The sequence below is a fragment of the Rhincodon typus genome, chromosome 19 (assembly GCF_021869965.1).
Source record: "Rhincodon typus isolate 14 chromosome 19, sRhiTyp1.1, whole genome shotgun sequence".
NCBI lineage: Eukaryota > Metazoa > Chordata > Chondrichthyes > Orectolobiformes > Rhincodontidae > Rhincodon > Rhincodon typus.
In genome coordinates, this window is record NC_063350.1 from 7,521,668 (window position 1) to 7,544,782 (window position 23,115).

Consider the following 23,115-nt stretch of genomic DNA (forward strand, 5'->3'; position numbering starts at 1 on the left):
TCAGTGAGTAATATTTTCTTTTAAGAGAAAGCCTTATGCATTCTTGCAACACATATTTCTTCTAAATTGAAATCCCTGGTGTAGGTGGGGTTCTGTGGGGAAGCCTGTCTTAAATATGCTAAAATGTTGGCTCTGGAAATGTTGAGTCAGGAGCAGGTCGAGCGGGAGTCTCTCCCCAGAATTCCACACCTTGCACTCCTTCATAAAACACTACTGCAGCACAAAACTATGGTGGGATGTCAGGATATTTAAATTGTGTTTTTGTTTTGTTTGCATTTAAAATAAGGAGCAGAAGGTAAATAATTCAGCATAAAAGGAGGAGTGTTTTGAGTCAGGTTAACTTGGTGCAATAATTGTTTCATCCAGATCATTGATAGTTGAATTAAAACAATACATTGGTGCTCAGTTCAAACCTACTGCATCCCTTGTGCTCCTAGGTAACATGTACTCTACCTTCCTTATGAACTGGCCATCACGGTGATAGACTGGCTTAGTTCACTGAACAGCAGTGCTGAGGGCGTGAGGCACTGTTAGAAACATTAACAGAATCGAAAGTTGCTGGTGGGTTAGAAGCTAAGACAGACAGCCTTTTTGTGTGGAGAGAGTTTATTGACTTCCTCAGTCTCACAGCTTTCAATTCACCAACCCAGCATCACAGCATATGTTCAAAGGCAATTAGCATCATGGTGTGGAGGTAACGGTGTTGGACTGGGGTGGACCAGATCAGGAGTCACACATCATCAGGTCATAGTCCAACAGGTTTATGTGAAATCACAAGCTTTTGGAGCAGTGCTCCTTCATCTGACCAAGGAGCAATGCTCTGAAAACTTGTGTGATTTCAAATGAACCTGTTGGACTATAAGCTGGTGTGGTGTGAGTCCTGACAATTAATACCCACCACCTACTTCTCTTAGCTAGTGTCTATCTCTCAACTAGCATCACTGAAACTGGCTATCTGTTTGTTACAACATTGCTATTAGTGGAACCTTGCTGTCCACAAAATGGCTGCCATGTTTCCTACATTATAATAAGGACCATGCTTTACATTATGCTTTAATTGGCTGTAAAGTGTTTTGGAATGCTCTGCGATCATGGAAGGTGCTTTGTAAATGCAAATCTTTACTTTACTTACAGAAAGTGTGCAGAGTGTAAGTCTTCTGTTGACTCAGAGCGTAAAGACATCCCTAATCCCCGAAAAACCCACAATCTTGCTCAGCAGTAAGCATGCAGTTCAATTTTATTGCATATAAAGGTTTCTCCTTGATCTGCAGTCTTCTGGCCTGTGTCTCCCCTGTGTTAATTTTTATTGCTAGGGGTCACCATATTAGGGAAATCTGATTTCAAAGGGTCTCCCAGTTGTTCCCTTCCAGCAGCTAAGAAACTGTTCCACCATCCTTCATCCCCACCTGACAAAAATCAAAAATTCGTCAGAAAACAGACAGTAGGAATTCGCTCAGGTTCTCAAACCTTTAGTTTCTGAAGATTGGCATTAATGGTATCTCTGATTAATATGAACACACAAATTAGGTGTAGAAGAAGGCTACTAGGCCCCTCGAACCTATCCACCAAGCAGTAAGATCATGAGTGATCTGACTACTCCACATTCTCTACTGTACTGCTACCCCAAGGTCCTGATAACTTTGCACTCTCCCTTGCTAATCAAAAGAGAAAGTGAAAGTCAATATTAAAATATATCACTGTTCTTTCGCTGTCGCTGGGTCAAAACCTGGAACTCCATCCCTAACAGCACTGTGCATCCACCTACACAGAATTCATTGCAGCAGTTCAAGAAGGCAGAACACCACCATATATTAATGACTTGGAGGAAGGAAGCGAACGCACTGCAGCCAAATTTGCAGACAACACAAAAATAGGTGGAAAGGCAAGTTGCGAGAAGGATACAAACAGTTTACAGAGAGATATTGATCGATAAAGTAGTGGGGAAAAATGCTGGCAAATGGAGTTTCAGATGAGAAAATGTGAAGTTGTTCATTTTGGAAGGGAGAACAAAAGAACAGAATATTATTTAAATGGAGAAAACTGCAGAAAGCTGCAACACAAAGGGACTTGGAGATACTTGTGCATGTACAGAAAGCCAGCACACACAGGCAGCAGGTAATCAGGAAGGCAAATAGAATGTTGGCTCTTATTTCAAGGAGTTTGGGGTATAAGAGGAGGAAAGTCTCACTGGAGCTGTACAAGGTGCTAGTGAGACCACAGTACTGTGAGCAGTTTTGGTTCCCTTACGTTAAGAAAAGATCTTTCGTTGGAGGCAGTTCAGAGAAGGTTCACTAGTATGATCCCTGGTTTGGAGGGATTGTCTTATGAGCAAAGGTTAAACAGTTTTGGACTCTGCTCACTGGAGTTTAGAAGAATGAGAGGTGATCTCATTGAAACATATAGGATTCTTAAGGGGGTTGACAGGGTAAATGCTGCGAGGATATTTACCCTCATGGGAGAGTCTGGAACCACAGGGCATCATCTCAGACTAAACAGATGCCAATTTAAGACAGAGATGAGGAGGAATTTCTTCTCTCAGAGGGTTGTGAGTCTTTGGAACTCCTTGCCACAGAGAGTTGTAGGAGCTGTTGTGTATATTTAAGGCTGAGATAGATAGATTCTTGTTCAGTATAGGAATCAAGCGTTACGGGGAAAGGGCAGGAAAGTGAGCATGGGAATGTTGGATCAGCCATGGTCCTAATGACTGGCAGAGCATACTTGAGGAGCTGAACAGCCTACTCCTGTTCACATTTCTTATGGTCTTACTACCTTCTCAGTAAGGCAACGAATGCACTGCCCACACCCCATGAATGAAAAACAATCCCACTGGCCGCACTCTCATTAGAATGAGTGTAACTGGGGGCCACCACACCTCAGGCAAAGGGTGAAGTTGAGAAGGCAGAGCCTTCATGGTGACTTCAGCCAAAAGGGGAATTGGGCCCACTTTGTTGGTGTCCCTCGACATCACAAACCAGCCATCCAGCCAACGAAGCTAACGATGCCCAAAAGAAGGATTTATCAACTAACTCCACCCCCATCTATTAAATCTTTTGAGGAAAGATTTTGCTCCTGCCCCTCAAAGATAGACTGAAAATAAATATCTCTTCACATTTCTCATTCACACCCTTGTTCATTCATCCCTCTGTTTTCTAATGTTTGAACTCGCGAGGTGCTATCAACCAGCAGAGCACTGATTGGGAAGTTGCAAAAATGAGGTAAATCATTTCTGCACTGCATACCAAACAATAATGTTTCATCTTAGCAACAATTCAGCATGTTAGCATTATTAGGACTTGTCCACTAAAATCTCAGGTATTGCAGATCCTCCCCACAGATTATTCTCTAGTGTGGACACAGGTAAGATGCTTTCAATTGTGCAGGGAGACCAGAATCACAGAATCTCTACAGTGTGGAAACAGGTCATTTGGCCCATCAAGTCCACACCAACCACCCCCACAAAGAACATCCCACCCAGACCCAGACCCCCTATCCTATCACCTTGCATTCCCCATGGCTAACCCACCTGGCCTGCAAGTCCCTGGACATTACGGGGCAATTTAGCACGACCGATCCACCCTAACCTGCACGTCTTTGGGACTGTGGGGGGAAACCCACGTAGAAATGGGGAGAGTGTGCAAACTCCACACAGACAGTCGCCTGAGGGTGGGATCAAACCCAGGTCCCGGGCACCATCAGGCAGCAGTGCCACTCACTGAGCCACTGTACCACCCAACTAGGGGCTATAAATACAAAACAGGCAGTAATTAACCTATCAGGGAATTCAAGGGAACTTCTTTACTCAGAGTGTTGTGAGAATGTGGAACTCACAATTACAGGGAGTGGACCAGATGAATAGCATTCATGTGTTTAAGAAGCAATAGATAATATAGAACAGAAGAGGTACATTGATACATGTTCTGTTAGGTTTGAATGAATACCATTCAAGTCTCAAGTAATGAGATGCTGTTTAACATTAGTAGAGAAATTGAAAAGAAAAGCACCCTCAGCCCCTGTTCAGATTTCCCCAGCCTGGTTTTGACACTTTAAAAAAAGATAACCAATCTATTCAGATGTTTTATGACACAAGTCTAGAGCAAGTAGGATTTGAACTCAGGCCGAATGACCCAAAGGTTACTATCCACACCTCAGCAACTTCCGCTGGTTCTGTTTATTAGTACATGCTTCAGCTGCAGCTATGAAGTATTTCCTTGGAACAATTAAACTTTTTAATTATTCATTTGTGGGAAGTGGGTGTCGCTGGCTGGCCAGCATTTATTGCCTGTCCCTAGACTGAAGCACTTTAATTACTAGCTTTAATATAAAAAGCAATCTACATAGCAATGTACATCATGAATCAACAGATAGATACTGATGCCGTGTGATGTAAAGGAATGGGAGGAGGATTATACAGAGGTTCAAGAAGGCAGCTCACCACCACCTTCCCAAGGGCAACCAGGGATAGGCAATAAAAGCTGGCCCAGCCAGATATGCCCACATCCCACGAATGAATAAAACAAAAAGCCTAAATACCAGTAGGAATCCACAGGGCCAAATGGCCTCATTCTGTGCTGTTAATTCTGAGCCATTATATGGCCTTTCCAAGCCACTGTACTGTTTTATAATAACACAGTATCTTTTTATCCCCTCATTCCCATTGTAATACAGATCCGCCCGAGTGGTTACCATGGTTAATGAGACATTCTGCTCCTGGGATCCTAAGTTTGAGGATCAGGCAATTAATGTGAACGTTGGAGGCCTAAAGAGAAAGCTCAGATCCAGCACCCTTTCCCGATTCCCCAACACCAGACTCGGGCAGCTGTTGACCTGTGACTCAGAAGAGTCCATTCTCCGGATATGTGACGACTACGATGTGTCGAAGAAGGAATTCTATTTCGACAGACACCCTGGGCTTTTCCCGTACGTGTTGAACTTTTACCAGACCGGGAAGTTGCACATGATGGATGATCTTTGCGTTTTCTCCTTTTCGCAGGAGATTGAATACTGGGGCATCAATGAATTCTTCCTCGATTCCTGCTGCAGGTACCGCTACCACGAGCGTAAAACCGAGAGCAGGCGCAGAAACTGGGATGACGACAGTGATGTGAGCAGTATCGAGACCTCTCCAGATGAGATCTTGGACTTCAACCGAGACTTGCTACTATTCCGTGGCTTGAAGTACGGGAACTGCAGGAAGCAGCTCTGGCTAACCCTGGAGAACCCAGGCTACTCCATCCCAAGTAGACTTTTCAGCTTCCTCTCCATCAGTGTGGTTCTGGGCTCCATTGCCACCATGTGCATTCACAGCATGCCCGAGTATCAGATTCTAGACCAAAACAACAACGAGATTGATGATCCCAGGTTACAGATTGTGGAGCAGTTCTGCATTGCCTGGTTCACCATGGAAGTCTGTTCCCGCCTGCTCCTGAGCCCTAACATTAAGAAATTTTGTTGCCACCCACTCAATATTATCGACATAATTTCCGTCTTACCGTTTTACTTCACCCTGCTGGTTCACCTGATCCTCAGACGTACGACAGATCTGGAAAATCTGGGGAAGGTGGTCCAAGTCCTGAGGTTGATGAGGATCTTTAGGGTGCTCAAGCTAGCACGCCACTCGACAGGACTCCGATCATTGGGAGCAACCTTAAAGGTTAGATTGGAACTCTCCAAGTCGTTTATAAAACAAAGCACTGCACGTGCTGGAAATCTCAAACAGAAACAGCTGGAGAAACTCAACAGGTCTGGCAGCATCTGTGGAGGGAGAAGCAGAGTTAACGTTTCAAGTCCAAAGACTTGGACTCTGTCTCATAGAGAAAGTGGCCATTCAGCCCTCCAAAGAGCAACCCACCCAGACCCCCACCCTATATTTGTCAAGGCCATTCCACCTAACCTGCACATCTTTGGACTGTGGGAGGAAACCAGAGCACCCAGAGGAAACCCCCACAGTCACAGGGAGAATGTGCAAACTCCACACAAACGGCCACCCAAGTGTAGAATCAAACCTGGGTCCCTGATGCGTGAGGCAGCAGTGCTAACCACTGAGCCACCGTCTATCCCTATTTTGCACTCCACAGATGCTTCCAGACCTGCTGTGTTTCTCCAGCAATTTATTTTTCTGTTTCCTAATTGTTTGACATTTTAAAATAATTTTAACTGCTGACTATGAAGTTGGTTTTCCTTTTTGAATTCTCTCCTGTGGTTAATTACATTCAGGGCAGATGACGGTGTAGTGGTAACATTACTGGACTAGTAATCCCGAATCCCAGGGGAATGTCCTGAGGACTGGATTTGAATCCCACCGTGGCAGATAGTGAAATTTGAATTCCAGAAAAGTCTGGAATAAAAAGCTAATCAAATGCTATTGATTGTTGTAAGAACCCATCTAGTTCACTGTTGGACCTTAGCGAAGGAAATCTGTCATCCTTACATGTGACTCCAGACCCACAGCAATGTGGTTGACTTAACTTTTTTTCCCTTCTTATGCAGGATTGTGGGGTGGGGGAGAGGTGGAGCTGGGGTGGGGGGATGCGTGGAGGTGGTGGGGTGGGGTGGCATAGGCAGGCATTTACTGCCCATCCCTAATTGCCCAGAGGACAGTTAAGAGTCAACCACATTGCTGTGGGTCTGGAGTCAAATGTGGGTCGTACCAGATAAGGAAAGGCATCTGGATGGGTATATGAATAAGAAGGGTTTAGAGGGATACTGGCCAAATGCCGGAAAATGGGACTAGATTAATTTAGGATATCTGGTTAGCATGGGCAAGTTGGACCGAAGGGTTTGTTTCCATGACATACTGCCTCCAGGCAATTAGGGATGGACCATAAATGCTGCTTTAGCCAATGATTCACACATCCCAAGAATGAATTCAAAAAATATATATTTCCCATCCCATTGAATCCCTACAGTGTGGAAACAGGCCCTTCAGCCCAACAAGTTCACACTGACCCTCAGAGAATCCCACCTAGACCCATCCCCCTCGAACCCACCTAATCTACACATCCCTGAACACTACAGGCAATTTAGCATGGCCAATCCACCTAGCCTGCACATCTTTGGACTGTGGGAGGAAACAAGAGCACCTGGAGGGGATCTATACAGACACAGGGAGAATGTGCAAACCGCACAAAGACAGTTGCCCAAGGGTGGAATTGAACCCAGGTCCCTGGTGCTGTGAGGCAGCAGTGCTAACCTCTGAGCCACCAGCTGCCCTATATTTCTGCTCTATTATCTCTGCTTGTTTGTATGGAGACTGTTTTATTGAACCATGTAACACCATCAAGAAATGATGGGAATCCAAATAACATAAACCACTGTTCGTTAAACTCTTTTCTTCAGTGATCCCAATTCGAGGATTGAAAATTGTTGCAACCCCTGAGTGAGAATAGGGGGCTGTAGAGGAGGGGGTAATCTGTGAGAGAATGGGAGTAGTTAGAGTCAGAGCTGAGCTATCAGAGCTCAGTCAGATCTCCATGAAGTCCATTGCTGCCTCAGAACTCGCAACAGCGAAATATCAGCTTTCAACCGCTCTTTGCAAAGCCCTGATGTAAACATGGATACACTGCAGGATAGAGACATCACATCAGAAATCACAAAGTTATTAATTTGTGTATTTTCCATTTGAAGATATTTGCATTAGTATCATCAATCCAATTTAACATTGTTACCGTGGCTAAAGGTATTCTAGCAAATTGGCACCAATTACATTGAGCTTATAAGACTCCTCACTGCAGGATAATGAGAATGAATTTCAGAAATTTAATTGAGGAGTTGATGCATGCGATCCTGATTAATATACTCAGGAGTCCATTACTTGCTGGAATCTAACCAAACAGATAAAATTTTTTGGAGAGAAAATGCTGGACAACAGTCATTATAGATAATATTAAAGTTTTACATTTTAAATGCAACTCCATCTTTTCTGAAACTCCATGCTTAAATGTCTCCAATCAGATTTCTGCCCTACTCACTGTAACACAACAGCTTTTATCAAAGTCACTGATGACTGTAACAAAGGTAAACTTGTCCTCCTCCTGTCATTGAAACATATAAGATGGGAGCAAGGGTAGGCCATTCAATATGATCATAGCTGATACAGTCATAAAGTCATACAGCATGGAAATAGACCCTTCAGTCCAACTAGTCCATGCCGACCATAATCCCAAACTAAACTAGTCCCACCCGCCTGCACTTGGCCCATATCCATCCAAACCCTTCTTATTCATGTACTTACCCAAATGTCTTTTAAACCTTGTAACTGTACCTGCATCCACCACTTCCTCTGGAAACTCATTCCAGACAAGAACCGCTCCCTGTGTAAAACAATTGCCCCTCATATCTTTTTTTTAAATCTTTCTCCTCTCACCTTGAAAATATTTCCCCTAGTCTTGAAATCCCCCACCCTAGGGAAAAAGACACCTGCCATTCACCTCATCTATACCCTTCATTATTTTATAAACCTCTATTAGGGCACCTCTCAACCTCTTACACTCCAGTGAAAAAAATTCCCAGCCCTATCCAATCTGTCCGTATAACTTAAAATCTCCATTCCTGGCAACATCCTGGTAAATCTCTTCTGAACCTCTCCAGCTTAATAATATCCTTCCAACTTAGTACTCTGTTCCCACTTTCTCCTCATATTCTTTGATCCCTTTAGCCCTCAGTATTATAAATAACTCCTTCTTGAAAACATTCAATGTTTTGGCATCAACTGCTTTCTGTGTTAGCGAATTGCACAGGCTCATCACTCTCAAGGTGAAAACATTTCTCCTCAGCTCAGTCCTATGTGGCCTATCTCATACCCCATATTAGTTAGCTAATAACTTAAAGTAGGCAAAAGCAGGTCATTTTTGGGTTGGCAAGGTGTGACGAGTAGGGAGCCATAGGGATCAAAGCTGGGACATCAACCATTTACAATTTATAACAATGACTTGGATGATGGGACCACATCTGTGGTTCTAAATTTGCTGATGACACAAAGATAGTTAGGAAAGCAAATTGTGAAGAGGTTATAAGGAGGCTACAAAGAGACATTGTGAGTTTAAGTGAATGGGAAAATAAAATGGTGGCTGGAGTACCATGTAGAAAAATGCTAACCTTTGGCAAGAAGAATGGAAAAGCAGTATATTACTTAAACCAAAAGATATTGCAGAATTCTGAAAGCAGCGGGATTTGAGATTCCTGCTGTGTGAATTACAAAAGGCTAGCATGTAGGTCCAGCTAGTGACTAGGAAGGCAAACTGAATGTTGGCATTCATTACAAGGAGAAAAGAAGACAATTGTAGGGAATTACAGTTGTACAGGGCTTTAGTGAAACCACATCTGGAGCATTCTGTATAATTTTAGTCACTATACTTAACTAAGGACATAATTACATTAGAAGCAGTTCAGAGAAGATGCATCAACTGATTCCTGGAATGAAGGGGTTATCTTATGACGAATGGTTGGACAAGCTAGTCCTTTATCTGCTGGAGTTTTATTTAAACATATAAAACATTGAGGGGGACTTAACAGGATGAATGCTGAGAGGACATTCCTCTTGTGGGAGAGACCAGAACTGTGGGGCACAGTTTAAAATCAAGAGATTTCACGTTTCAGATGGAGATAAGGAGAAATGTTTTGCATTCACTAAAAAAATACAAAATTGGTTTAACGGCAGGAGACAGAGGGTGGTGGTAGAGGGTTGTTTGTCAGACTGGAGGCCCGTGACCAGTGGAGTTCCACAGTGTTCGGTGTTGGGTCCACTTTTGTTTGTTATTTATGTAAATAATTTGGATGAAAATATAGGAGGAATGATTAATAAGTTTGTGGATGATACCAAAATTTGTGGTATAGTGGACATGAAGAAGGTTATCCAAGATTACAAAGAAATCTTGATCAATGGGCTGAGGAGTGGCAGACAAAGTTTAATTTGAATAAATGTGAGGTATTGCATTTTGGTAAAACAAACAAAGGCAGAACTTAAATGTTTAAAAGTAGAGCCTTGAGCAGTGTTGTAGAACAAAAAGACCTAGGGGTTCAAATACATAATTCTTTGAAGTTTGCATCACCTACAGACAGGGCGGTGAAAAAGGCATTTAGCACACTTGCTTTCATCGCTCAGACCTTTGAGTATAAGAGTTAGGAGTATAGTGGTGAGGTTGTAAGGACTTTGGTGAGGCCTCTTCTGGAATATAGTGTCCAGTTCTGGTCACCCTGTTATGGGAAGGATATTATTAAGCTGGAGAGGGTTCAGAAGAGATTTACCAGGATGTTGCCGGGAATGGAGGGTCTGAGTTATAAGGAGAGGCTGGATAGGCTGGGACTTTTTTCATTGGAGCAGAAGGAGGTTGAGGGGTGACCTTATAGAGGTTCATAAAATCATGAAGAGTATAGACGAGGTGAATGGCAGGTGTCTTTTCCCTAGGGTGGGGGATTTCAGGACTAGGGGGGAATATTTTCAAGATGATTGGAGAAAGATTCAAAAAAGACTTGAGGGGCAATGTTTTTACACAGAGAGTGGTTCATGTGTGGAATGAACTTCCAGAGAAAGTGGTGGATGCAGGTACAGTAACAATGTTTAAAAGACAGTTGGGTAAGTACATGAATAGAAAAGGTTTGGAGGGATATAGACCATATGCAGGCAGGTGGGACTAGTTTAGTTTGGGAACATGGTCGGTGTCGATGAGTTGGGCCGAAGGGTCTGTTTCCATGCTCTATGACTCTACCATTAGTCTGTGGACTTGCTTCATTGGAATGTGGTGGAGGCACCATCATTGTTATGGCAGAAGTTGATAGATTCTTGACTAACAAGGGTGTCAAAACTTATAGGTAGCAGTCAGGAAAGTACTGTTAAGACTACAATAAGATTAGCCATAATCTTACAAAATGGTGGAGTAAAGCTGAGGGGCCGAATGGCCTACTGCTCTTCCCCTCAGGAGTGCAACAATACATTATGTATCACTTGGTGTATATCATTACACAATGAGGCACCACTGGACTTGTACAGTCACACAGGACAATCTGCTGATGCAAGTAACATCATGTACTGTCGTTTGTAGAGGGCATATCGCCAAGTAGCCACGTACAGTATACCACATCATTCAGATTGCAATCGCTTCCAAATCCCATACTGGATTATCAGCCTGGATTTATGACTGGTCTGGTGATGAACTTTGCCCCACGCACCCCTCTTTGCAAGTCAGAACTTATATAAAAACATCAACAACCACTTGCATTCATGTAACACCTTCAAGATAGTAAATCATTTCAAGGTCCTTCACAGGAGTGTTATCAAAGTATGACACAAATCCACACCAGGAGGCACTGAGAAGGGCTGGCCAAAGATGCAAGTTCTAAAGGAGGAGAGAGAAGCGAATATCCAGAAATTTTAGGGGGGGCACTTCCAGATACTAAGGAGGCTTGGTACTGAAGGCATGGCTGCATGGAGCAATTGAACTCAGGGATTACCAGAAGTAGAGGAACAGAGAGATCTTGAAGAGTTCTATAAGATCTTGAAGGTAGGGGTAGAAGAGTTGTTGGAGGCATTTGAACACAAAGATGAGAATTTAAAGATTGAGGCACCTTGTAGTTAACATCCTCCATACCACCTTACCCCAAGCCCACATCCAACGGCAGGATTTCTAGCTTGTTATGATGATTCTATGGTACTGATTGTTCATTGTTTCTCCTTTAAAGCACAGCTACCGAGAGGTAGGGATCCTCCTGCTGTACTTGGGCGTAGGAGTCTGTGTCTTCTCTGGGATGGCGTATACAGCTGAAAAGGATGAAGATGTCGGACTGGACACTATTCCAGCCTGCTGGTGGTGGGGTACAGTAAGCATGACTACGGTGGGCTATGGGGATGTGGTGCCCATCACCGTGGCGGGCAAGCTGGCCGCCTCAGGCTGTATCCTTGGGGGCATCTTAGTGGTGGCACTGCCCATCACCATCATCTTCAACAAGTTCTCCCACTTCTACCGACAGCAGAAGGCGCTGGAGGAGGCAGTGAGGAGCAGCCGCCTGAAGGGAAATGAGTCGGAGGACGATGGAGGGGGAGAGGGGAAACTGTCGGAGGTGGAGGAGGATCACGGTCGGGCACACGAGCAGGGATCACGAGATTCCGACAGACTGGAGAATGAAGCACCAACTACAAAGTAAGACTGTCCAAAGGACAGGGTAAAAGTTTTATAGAATCTATATTAGATTGCAGGGCTTTACTAAGGAGGATTCTGAATGAATAAGGACTGTCGTCAAAAAAGAAATTCATATAACTATTATATACACGCTTGCCTCAACCACAGCCCTCAAACTATTCAGAGGAAGCTGTAAATGTGACACCAAGTCAGCCACACTCTAGAGGGCCTAGTGCAATAAATGATACAACCATCTGATTCTTGCTGTTCGGCACTAGCTTGGGTCAACCCTATGCCAAGATGCTAAACTCCTACCCTGAACACAGTCTTTCCTTCACAATATCAAATGTAGCGGTGAGATATTTATTGTCCATTACCAACTGCACATTGCAATAACTAAACTGCAGACCCTCCACAATAGTTTTCAACAGGGAGGTCTGAGTGAGTGGTCACGAGGTTATGTGGAAATCCTCATTTCAATTACTTGGATTTGGAGCTGACTGATCCTACACAATTTGTGTCATCTTGAATCTTCAGTGATTAACTGCTGGGGACTGAGCCTATGGTCGTTTGTTTCGAGTGACACAAGGAGAGAGCTGCCTGGGTTACTCGACAGAAGCAATGCTCTGGAGCATTCATAAAAATTGATTGTCTTTATAAAGTTAGCATCTCATTATCCGCATGCCAATCTTCTTTCAGACACAACAAATAAAACAAATGCCCTTTCGGTGTTACAGGTTAACATGTGCTTTACCCAGTCAAAGTGTGATTAATCAATCTCACCCTCATTGTTGCTGCCTCCTTCTTAACCAGTGTCTGTCTTACACTATCTCCTCCTCAATATCTTCCTGGAATATTTTCATTAACATTGACTTCTGTTTATACAGAAGGTTACAGAAGTCCTGCTGACAATAGCTCCCAGGTTGCAGTTAGTTTGAAGGCATTGATTATCCCTTACAGTCTAAAATCTAAATGCCCCCCCAATAATAGCAACAGAAATTTGTCTTTAAATGGTGCTTTTAACCTAGTTAAACTATGTAGGGCACTTCAGTTTGTTTTTAATGAGGCCAGTACAGGCAGGATGGGCCAAGTGGCCTCATTCTGCCCTGAATACTTCTGTGGTTCTGTGAATTTACACTGAGCCACATAAACTGAGAGATGAGGACATTGTTTTCTCGTGAGGCTACATTTTAAGGAGGATCTTAAATGAGGAGCAGGGTGGAGCGATGGAGTGATCAAGGGAGGAAATTTCAGAACTTGGGATTTTTCTTTATTCATTCGTGGGATATGGGAGTCACTGGCTGGGCCAGCATTTATTGCCTGTCCCTAGTTGCCCTTGAGAAGGTGGTGGTGAGCTGCCTTCTTGAACATCTACAGTTCATGCACTGTGGGTTGACCCATAATGCCATTAGGGAGGGAATTCCAGGATTTTGACCCAGCGACACTGAAAGAATGGTGATATATTCCCAAGTCAGGATGGTGAGTAACTTGGAGGGGAGCTTGCAGATGGTGGAGTTCCCAGGTGTGTTCTACCCTTATCCTTCTAGATGGAAGTGGTCGTGGGTTTGGAAGGTACTGTCTAAGAAGACTGAGCTGTTACCTGTAGCTCCAGAATAGAACACACAATTGCATGTTGTCACATCCACTTGGATTCGCTGAGTGAAGTGTAACACATTACCATCACACCATCCAGACTGTTAGTCAGATCGCAGATAATTTTCAGCTACTAATTTTACCTGTCTTCAGTTCTGCTGCCCTTGTCCTTCTAGACGGATGTGTTTATGGGTTTGAGAGGTCTGAGGATCTTTGGTGAATTTCTACAGTGCCTTTTGTGGATGGTACCCACTGCTGCTACTGAGCGTCAGTGGTGGAAGGAGCGGATGCTTGTGGATGTTGGCAGCTCCATGACTGGCAGCCAATGGCAGAAAGATGTATTAAAAGCCAGGATTGGAGAACCCTAATCCTAATCACATCGCAGCTCAGCGATCTCAGAAGCTTGAGGATCTGGGAGAAGGACAAAGTTTGAACAGAAAGATCAGGAATTTTTAAAATTTATTCATCAGACATCAACATTGCTGGCTAATATTGTCCCCATCCTGAGTTGCCCTGGGGAGGGCGATAGTGAGCTGCTTTCTTGAACCATTGCTGACTTGATTGAAGGGATAACCACAATGATGTCAGGGTGGGAGTTCCAGGATTTTGACCTAGTAACATCGAAGGAATGGTGACATATTTTCAATAAAGGCTAATCGGTTAGCTCTTTCAACGTGTTGTCACAGACTCGATGGGCCAAATGGCTCTGTTCTGTTCTGTATCGTTCTGATTCATATTTTGGCAGCCAGTACATGAATGCGATATGCATATGCGAAACCTTCTCTCTCAGCAAGACACACTTACCCAGCTGGTGTGAAAAATTAAACCGTTCCATCAAGTTATCAATACCAGAGAAAAATCCAATTTTCTGATTGGATGCCAAGCTTGCAAGTAGCCAGCTTTTAGTGTCATAAGATATAAAATCATCCAATTACCACAATGACCTTTGCTGTTTCTCTTTCCTTTGCAAAAGTTATTGCAAACTATCAGATCAATGGAAATGATTTAAAACCATCGTGAGTAGAATAGCTGTAAGTCTTGAAATAATAATGAGTTTAAAGTTGCTGATGGCTATTGATATAACACAGTTGATTCTATCCCTCCCTGATATCCATATTATTCTTGTCAGAGAATGTACATCAGTAAATCATTACTGACCTGACTGAGTGCATCAAAAATTATTGGTCTGTCATCCTCTCCTGTTCTCTGCCTGAATGAAAGCCTTATCCAAACCATCACGATCTCCACCCTGGAGACAAGGAGGCTGATCCTGAATCCACCCCAGCTGGAATCGGCATTGCACCCCATACTCTTGGCAACCTCCCAGCCAACAGACCCGCCCTATCTCTTATGTTAAGCTGAGTTCCTGAAGAATGTACATTTTCACATGGACAGTGATGGTAGAGTCACCAATTTTCTCTCCATGACACGGCTTTACTGGTCTTACTCCCTGTCTTTGGTGTGTGTTGGATGGATTTCTAGGATGACAATTAGCTTATTGTCAACACCTTCTGTGACCATCGCGTCCTGGAGTCTCTGATTTAAAGACAGGATCACCAACACACTGTGCTCATGACCTCCCTTTGGATTGTGGCATTCCAAAATTAAATAACATAAAAGATAGAATTCGACCTTTCAAGTCTGTTTGGCCATTCAATATGATCATGGCTGATCATGGAGTTCAACGCCCTAATCCTACCCTCCCCCCATATCCCATGACCTCTTTAGCCAAAAGAACCATATCTACTCCCTTCTTGAAAACAATATACTACAATATAACAATGTTATTATATTTAGCCATTAATATATGTGAATGTAATCCAAGTTACTCGCTATTTAATTCCTCCAATATACCAATACGCATATTTATATGTATAGAGGATAGCATCATAGAATGATTACAGCGCAGAAGGAAGCCATTCTGCCCTTTGAGTCTATGCTAGTTCTCTGCAAGAGCATTTAACTGGTCCCATTCCCTTAACGTTTTCCTGGCAATATTTGTTTTCCTCTTCAGGTGTTTGTCCAATTTCTTTTGAAATCGCAATTGAATTTGCCTCTAATGCCCTCTTAGGCTGCCCATTCTAGATTGTAGGTTCTGTTGGCATATAAAAGCTTCTTTGTGTCCCTATCATTTATTTTGTCCATCAACTTCAGTTGGTGTCCTCTGCTTCTTGATCCTTCCATCAGTGGGAACAGTTTCTCCCTGCCTACTCAGTCTGGACTCCTCATGATTTTGAATGCTTCTATCAAATCTCCTTTCAACTGTCTTGCCTCACTGGAGAGATCCCTCCCCAATCCTGACCACCCCATACACAAGCACAGAAACACATACACACATAGATGTTGGAAATGGAGCCAATAAGGACAATGCTACAGGGAACAATTGTGTCTTCATCAGATTATTGATAGCTGTTAGTTTAGGGAAATGAGTCTGAGGGCATTCTCCATTGGGCTCTGTTGGTGCCTGGACAAACAGAACAAAACTGTCTCTGTGTGACTCCAATTAGTAAATGTCACTTAGGATGTGCCTCTAAACGTTCTGGTGAGGTTGGGGCTGAGATGAAGATTTCCTTTTAGTCCTGGATATAGAAAGAAACCCAGAAAGTTTTCTGATGAAAGAGCTATTAAACCTCACCTAGCGATTGGAGAAATCCAACTCCTACTGTTGTGGTTGACAATAAGGGAACACCTGAGGATATAACTGTACCATGCCTGACCCCAGAGCCCTTGTTGGTAACACTGGTCAGGGCAGGGATTTTCCACCCAATGCTTTGGGAATGTGTCACTTTTCCTTATTCTTTCATGGGGAAGTGAGAGTTGCTGGCAAGGCCAACATTTGTTGCCTACGTTATCAGTTTACACCATATTGAAAAAAAACCCAAAACGTTTTCAAGAATACGGTAAAGATTTGGATTTATTCAGCACCTTTTTGTAACCTCAAGCTACCACTTTTTGACATGTAGTCACTGTCGTAATACAGGATAAGTGGCAATCAATTTGCTCACAGCAACTCCCACAGACAGCAACGGGAGAATGATTGTAGATCATCACTCTCAGTGATGTTGCTTCAAGGATTTTTTTTTATTTATTCATGGGATGAGGGTGTCACTGGCAAGGTCAGCATTTATTGTGTAACCCTGATTGCTCAGAAGGCAGTTAAGAGTCAACCACTTTGGCTGTGGGTCTGGAGTCACATGTAGGCCAGACCAGATAAGGATGGCAGTTTCCTTCCCTAAAGGACATTAGTGAACCAGATTGTTATTTTTATTGACAATTGACAATGGACTCATGGTCATCATTAGACTCTTAATTCCAGATTTTTATTGAATTCAGTTTTAATAATTGAATTTGGCCATGGCAGGATCTGGACACAGGCCCTCAGATCGTTACCTGGGTCTCTGGATTAACAGTCCAACATTAATACCACTAAGCCATCACCTCTCCATTAGCCCAGGCACCAAGCAGATCTCACCTGCACTTGTTTGAGTAGCGCTACGGGAGGCCAGACATGGCCATAGTTTGAAGTCCCACGCAAAAGGCAGCCCCTCTGACAGTGTAGACCTCTCTCAGCAATGCACTGAAATATCAGGATACATTTGTTACATTCAGTGTTGGTGGAGCAGAACTAAACAAACAGCCTTCAGGAACAGGTACATAAAACAACAGAGCCACACCTGATATCAAGCAATTAAACTTCAAACATCAAGTACTCTTTGTGGAACAGTATGGCTTGTGTTATGCTGCTGACCTGAAGGGAGACAGTGTTATACAGGACACAGTTGGATCTTCATGATTCTTACCCTTTGTCCTCGCAGTCTATGGAGCTTTCCCCTTAACACATTATTTGGTGAGTCACACGGGAACCCTTTGAGATGTTCCACCATTGTCTTAGATCATAGCTGATCTGCACGTTCATTCTATACACTTGTGTCGCTTTCACATCCGTTCACCCTCTTGCCTGAAATCTGTCAATGTCAGTTTTGAAATTTCAATTGGCTTCCACTGTGTGAAGAAATGCTTGCTGATATCAACATTGAATGGCCTGGCTCTAATTTCACAGTTTGAGCTCTGTGTTCTGCAGTATGAAACATAGGAAATAGTTTCTCTCTATCCACCTTGTCAAATCCTTTAATCATCTTAAATATCTCACTCAGATCTGCCCTAATCTTTCAAACTCAAGGGAATACAAGCCTCGTCTATGCAACCTCAGAATTTAACACTGGTGTCACTCTAATGTATCTGTGCTGTACACCCCCTTAAGCCAATATTTCTTTCCAGAGATGCAGTTTCTAGCCTGCTCACATTAATTGAGACAGATCTAACCAGAGCTTTATACAACTATAGCATAAATCCCTTTTCTTTTATCAGCTCTCATCTGATGAAGATGAACAAGGGACAGGGGTCAAGGAAATCAGGTTCAAAATGACAAGTTTGCTTCCTGTGGGATTTGTGCGTTGCTGGCGAGGCCAGTATTTATTGCCCATCTCTAGAAACTGGTGATGAACTTTGAGACAGCAAGTGTTCACTCATGGGACCTTCTGAACAGGAGAGCGACCTCAGTGGTATGGTCCCTGACCCTTGAGAAACAGCAGATGAAAGCAGGAGAGTGATCAAACCTTCCCAAGGGTTGGAAGTGTTCAGATTAATTAAAGATTGAATTAAAGGCAAAAGCTGTTGAAATAAATTAAGCTGTGAAGAACAAACCAAAAATGTTAAAAAATGTGAGGCTAATGCAACTCACAGATACGCTGGGAATATCATTCATAGGCATTTAGTAGTTTCCTTCTTGATTGGAACACCGTAGGAATACATGAATATTCGGAATAAATAATAATATTCAGAATAAAATCACCCTAATACTTGCAAGTGAATTTACATGCATTTTAAATTATCTATGCATGCTATGCAGGATTGTATATCAGTATTATATCCAATAAAGAATACTATCAGTACTATATCTGGATTTATTGGTTTCTGTCACTGAACAAAAATGCACTCAAATATTTCATTGGAAGAACAAAGTGTCAAGGCCAGAGTAATGGGATGTCCATAAGCTATTCCAGCAGGGTGGGCATCACTTCAGACTGTGATATTTTTTTGAGCTGTTGGTGTTGTTGGATAGGCCAACGCCCTGATGTTGTTGGAACTGCAGTCATCTGGTAAGTGAGATTTTTCCATCACTCTCCTGATTTGCACTTGTAGATGGTGGACAGATGTGTGGAACCAAGAGGTGAGTTTCTCACTGCAAAACTCCAAGCCTCTGACCAGCTCTTACAGCCTCAGCAGATGCACAATCTCCAACAGCTGCTGTAATAAAGGCAAAATACAACAGATGCTGGAAATCTGAAACAAACACAGAGAAGGCGAGAGAAACCCTGCAGGTCTGATAGCATCTGTGGAGAGAAAGACAGGGTTAATGTTTCGAGTTCAGTATGACTCTTCTTTGAACTCAACTGCTATTAAGACTTAGTCATCTGCAATCTCTTCTGCCCTAATGTAAAGAAAGTGACTTATTTTCCCTCATTGCCTTCTCAATAACGGGTGCCTCTCTTGCCGGGTCCCATTTCAGCAAACTTTCCCAAACCACATTCCCAAAATCAGGGCAGCTGAAACTAGACATGATATTTGGCACTTATTTCCAGATTTGAGTGAGTACTGAACTAGGTTCGGATGCAGTGCCTTACAAAGCAGGACCCACTAATAAAAGCCACCCAGAATCACATGTGGCATATGGACACTGAGTAAACACCACATGGAGTTTCACACATTTAAGATAGAGATGAAGAGGAATTTCTTCTGTCAGAGCATAGTGAATTTGTGGTATTCTTTACCATAGGGCTGACAAGGTTGGGTCATTAAGAATATTCAAGATTGAAATCTTTAATCTGTAAGGGATTAAAGAGTCATGTGAAAAAGGCAGGAAAGTGGAGTTGAGGGTTATCAGATCAGCTGTGATCTCATTGAATGGCAGGGAGACTCGATGGGCTGAATGGCCTACCTTCGCTCCTATTTCTATGGTCTAATGGTAATTGAATTTCATGTTGCTCTATGAGTGAAGACTGGATCCCTTGGTCTTGATACAATTTATTCTGAGAGAGTATTTTTTTTTTTAAATCCTATTCACAAAAGATTCCAGCCACTGAATTATTTGAATTCTTTCATTAAGATGAAAAATGAACATGAAATTTTGATACAAAAACAGAAATTGTTGGGAAAACGCAGAGGCTCTGGCAACATTGGTGGAGAGAAAGCAGAGTTAACATTTCAGATCCAATAAAGGTCACTGGACCTGAAACATTAACTCTGCTTTCTCTCTACAGGTACTGCCAAACCTGCTGAGTTTCTCCAGCAAGTTCTGTTTTTGTTTCTGATTTCCAGCATCTGCAGTTATTTTTTTTAATGAAATCTTGTTAGGTGGGTTAAATTTATGTTTCATGTAATGGTGATTCAGATTTTTAAGGAAATGGTAATCACTTCTCCTGTGTTCCTTATCACGCAGTGACCTCCTGTCATCCCCTTTCTGTAAACACAAGCTCTTCCAAAGCTCTGCTGCCTGTATTTAATATTTCCTCCGATTATCCTTTTCCGCTCTGCAGACTTCCAAGCTCCATTTGCAGCAGATGCTTTCGAAGCAGAAGTAGATGTGTCAGCATGCCTAGAACCTGAATAGCTGCATCGCCATGCAACTCCGCAGTTTAGAGGGAATGTTGCATATATCGCGATTCACACAAAGTTCCAACCCTCTGCTCACTGACCTACACTGGATCCTTGTCCGACAACACCTTGATTTTGAAATTCTCCCCCTTGCATTCAAGTCCCTCCATGGCCTCACCCCTTCCCTATCTCTATAACTTCATCTGTCGCTACTAAACTTATGAAACCTGTGCGTTCATCTTATTCTGGCCTCCAGCTCAATCCTGATTTTTAATCATTCCACAGTCGGTGCCTTCAGCTGCAGGGATTGTAATCTCTTGAAATCACTGTCTAAATCTCTCTGCTTCTCTTTCCTCCTTCAAAGCACTACTTTATGTGGATGTGGACGTTTTGGAGAGGGTACAGAAAAGGTTTACCAGGAAGTTGCCTGGTATGGGGGATTTTAGTTATGAAGAAAGGTTGGGTAGACTGAGGCAGAGTCACTGGACCCAAAACATTAACTTTGCTACAGACCTACTGAGATTTTCCAGCAATTTCTGCTTTTGTTTTGGATAGATTGGGCTTGTTTTCACTGAAACACAGGAGGTTGAGGGGTGACCTGATAGAAATTTATAAGATTGTGAATGGCATGGATAGAGTGGAAAGTATGAGACTTTTTTCCCAGGGCGGAGGGGTCAATTACTAGGGGACACAGGTTCAAGGTATGTGGTGGGAGATATTTAAAAGAGATGTGCGAGGCAGGTTTTTCACACAAAGGGTGGCGAGTGCCTGGAATGCACTGCCAGAGGAAGGTGGTGGAAGCAGACACAATAGCAGTATTAAAGACGCACCTGGATGAATACATGAATAGGAAGGGGATAGAGGGATACGAGTTCTGTAAGTGAAGACAGTTTTAGTATGGAAGGGCTAAATGTGTCAGCACAGGTTTGGAGGAGCTGAAGGGCCTGTTCCTATGCTGTATTGTTCTTTGTTCTTTCTTCTTCCTTCTTTGTACTTAAAAGCGACATTATTTATTGTGTTATGTATATCATACACCTTTAAGAGACATGCTTATGATATCATCACCATATGTGTGGGTCCTGATAGTATCAAGGTCTCAGTCTCCATCTTACCAGAGCCAATTGTAGAATAACATGCTGAAGCAAGCATGTTACACTTTATAATCAAGCACAGCCTGGGATTGTAATGTACGTTGATAACAGAAACTGGAATAAATATCTTTTGAATCCTTCAGTACTATTTTACTGGGGTCAGGGGGCTGCTTTTTCTCATTAGAGAGAGACAACTGGTTGTGGATTAACCTAAAGGAGACCATGTTCCAGCTGAGGGGAAAGGGTGAACACCAACAGAGGGTGTTGGCTAGCTGAGATGGCTGGGTTGCAATGCAGATTGATGCTAACAGCATGGACTCAATTCCACACTGGCTGTGATTACGTTAAAGGTTACACCTTCTCAACGTCACCCCTCACCTGTGGCAATGCTGATCCTCAGGCAAACCAGCACCAATCATCTCTCTTTCTAATGACTGTGTGGGACCCTGGCAAGTTTATTTTTTTATCACTTCACAGCTAGTTCTTATGTTACAGGAGCTAACATAGCTATTGCTTCATTAGGTATAAATATCCTGTAGAAAATAAACTTTCACTGCATCTATGGCAGATTGTCAGGTCTGATCAGAACATCATTAAGCAAGCTCCTTCTAATACCTCTTTCTGTGGCATATGGGATCAAAATTTTGTTTGTTTTATGCTCCCATCAAAACTGAGGCTGATGTGCTACATTAAAAGTGCTAGATAAATGCAACTATTTATTAACATTTCTTTACATCCAGGCATTTTACAATTCAGGCTTCTAATATTTTTGACAAGTGCATGTCTTAAAAACAGAATTCCCCACAAATGGAAACCTGTGACTACTCACAAACCTTTTTAAGGTTAGTACATCCAAGTTTAACGACTCGATGTGTGTCAGGTACAAAAACAAAGTTGTTGGGAAAGCTCAGCAGGTCTGACAGCATCTGTGAAAAAAAAAACAGATTTAGCGTTTTGGGTCTGGTGCCCCCTCCTCAGATTGCCCAGTATGTTATTCTGGGATAGGGGGAAAGGGTAGAGGTGTATAGGCTTCTAGAACGTCTTTGGAGCTTAAAAGTTCCTTTTTTCCCTACTTTATACACTATCAGACCATTTCATTTCCTCAGCACCACACTGTGACTACAGCCTGGATATTGCTCTCATAGTCCCTGGAGTATTGATTGAACCCATAACCTTTTGACTCAGCAGTTACTAAGCCAAGGTTGATAACTTGCTCTTAATCCAGTTTGACAATTTGGAAACATTCAAGTCGGTACATTGAGACTTGAAGCTCTAAACTTCTGTCTCAGGAGTAAGAGTATTACCATCTGAGCCACAGCTGACACTACATGGCGATAAATGAAAAGAATAAATTTCTCGCTTATTCTGAATATGACCTTCTTGGTTAGAAAAAAAAAATCAGAGCTTTTAACTAAAACAGTGTTGATCTTGCTTGAAGAAATAAGGCCTGGAATCAGCCGTTTGATGTTCTGCCACTTAATGAGATCATGGCTGACACTTTTTCACACCAACTCCACTCTCCCACCACGTCCCTCATTTCCTTCAGTGTCCAAAAACTACCAATCCCAGTCTTGAATTTACTCAACAGTTCCCATTGCCTGAGGAAGAGAATTCCAAAGAATCAGAACCACTTTCAATCCAAAGTGGTTAACACCAGATCCTGAGAC

General features: G+C 42.8%; 1 protein-coding gene across 1 annotated transcript in view; it reads left to right on the forward strand.

Annotated features, from left to right (window-relative positions):
- Positions 1-18,250, forward strand: part of LOC109919517 (potassium voltage-gated channel subfamily S member 2-like) — a 30,871-nt gene extending 12,621 nt beyond the window's left edge. Inside the window, exons 2-4 of the mRNA XM_048608405.1 lie at positions 4,666-5,650; positions 11,674-12,131; positions 18,072-18,250. Of these exons, the coding sequence (XP_048464362.1) occupies positions 4,685-5,650; positions 11,674-12,131; positions 18,072-18,129 (1,482 nt within the window). The 5' untranslated portion in view covers positions 4,666-4,684 and the 3' untranslated portion in view covers positions 18,130-18,250. The remainder of the gene's footprint in view (positions 1-4,665; positions 5,651-11,673; positions 12,132-18,071) is intronic.
- The last annotated feature ends 4,865 nt before the right edge of the window (positions 18,251-23,115 follow it).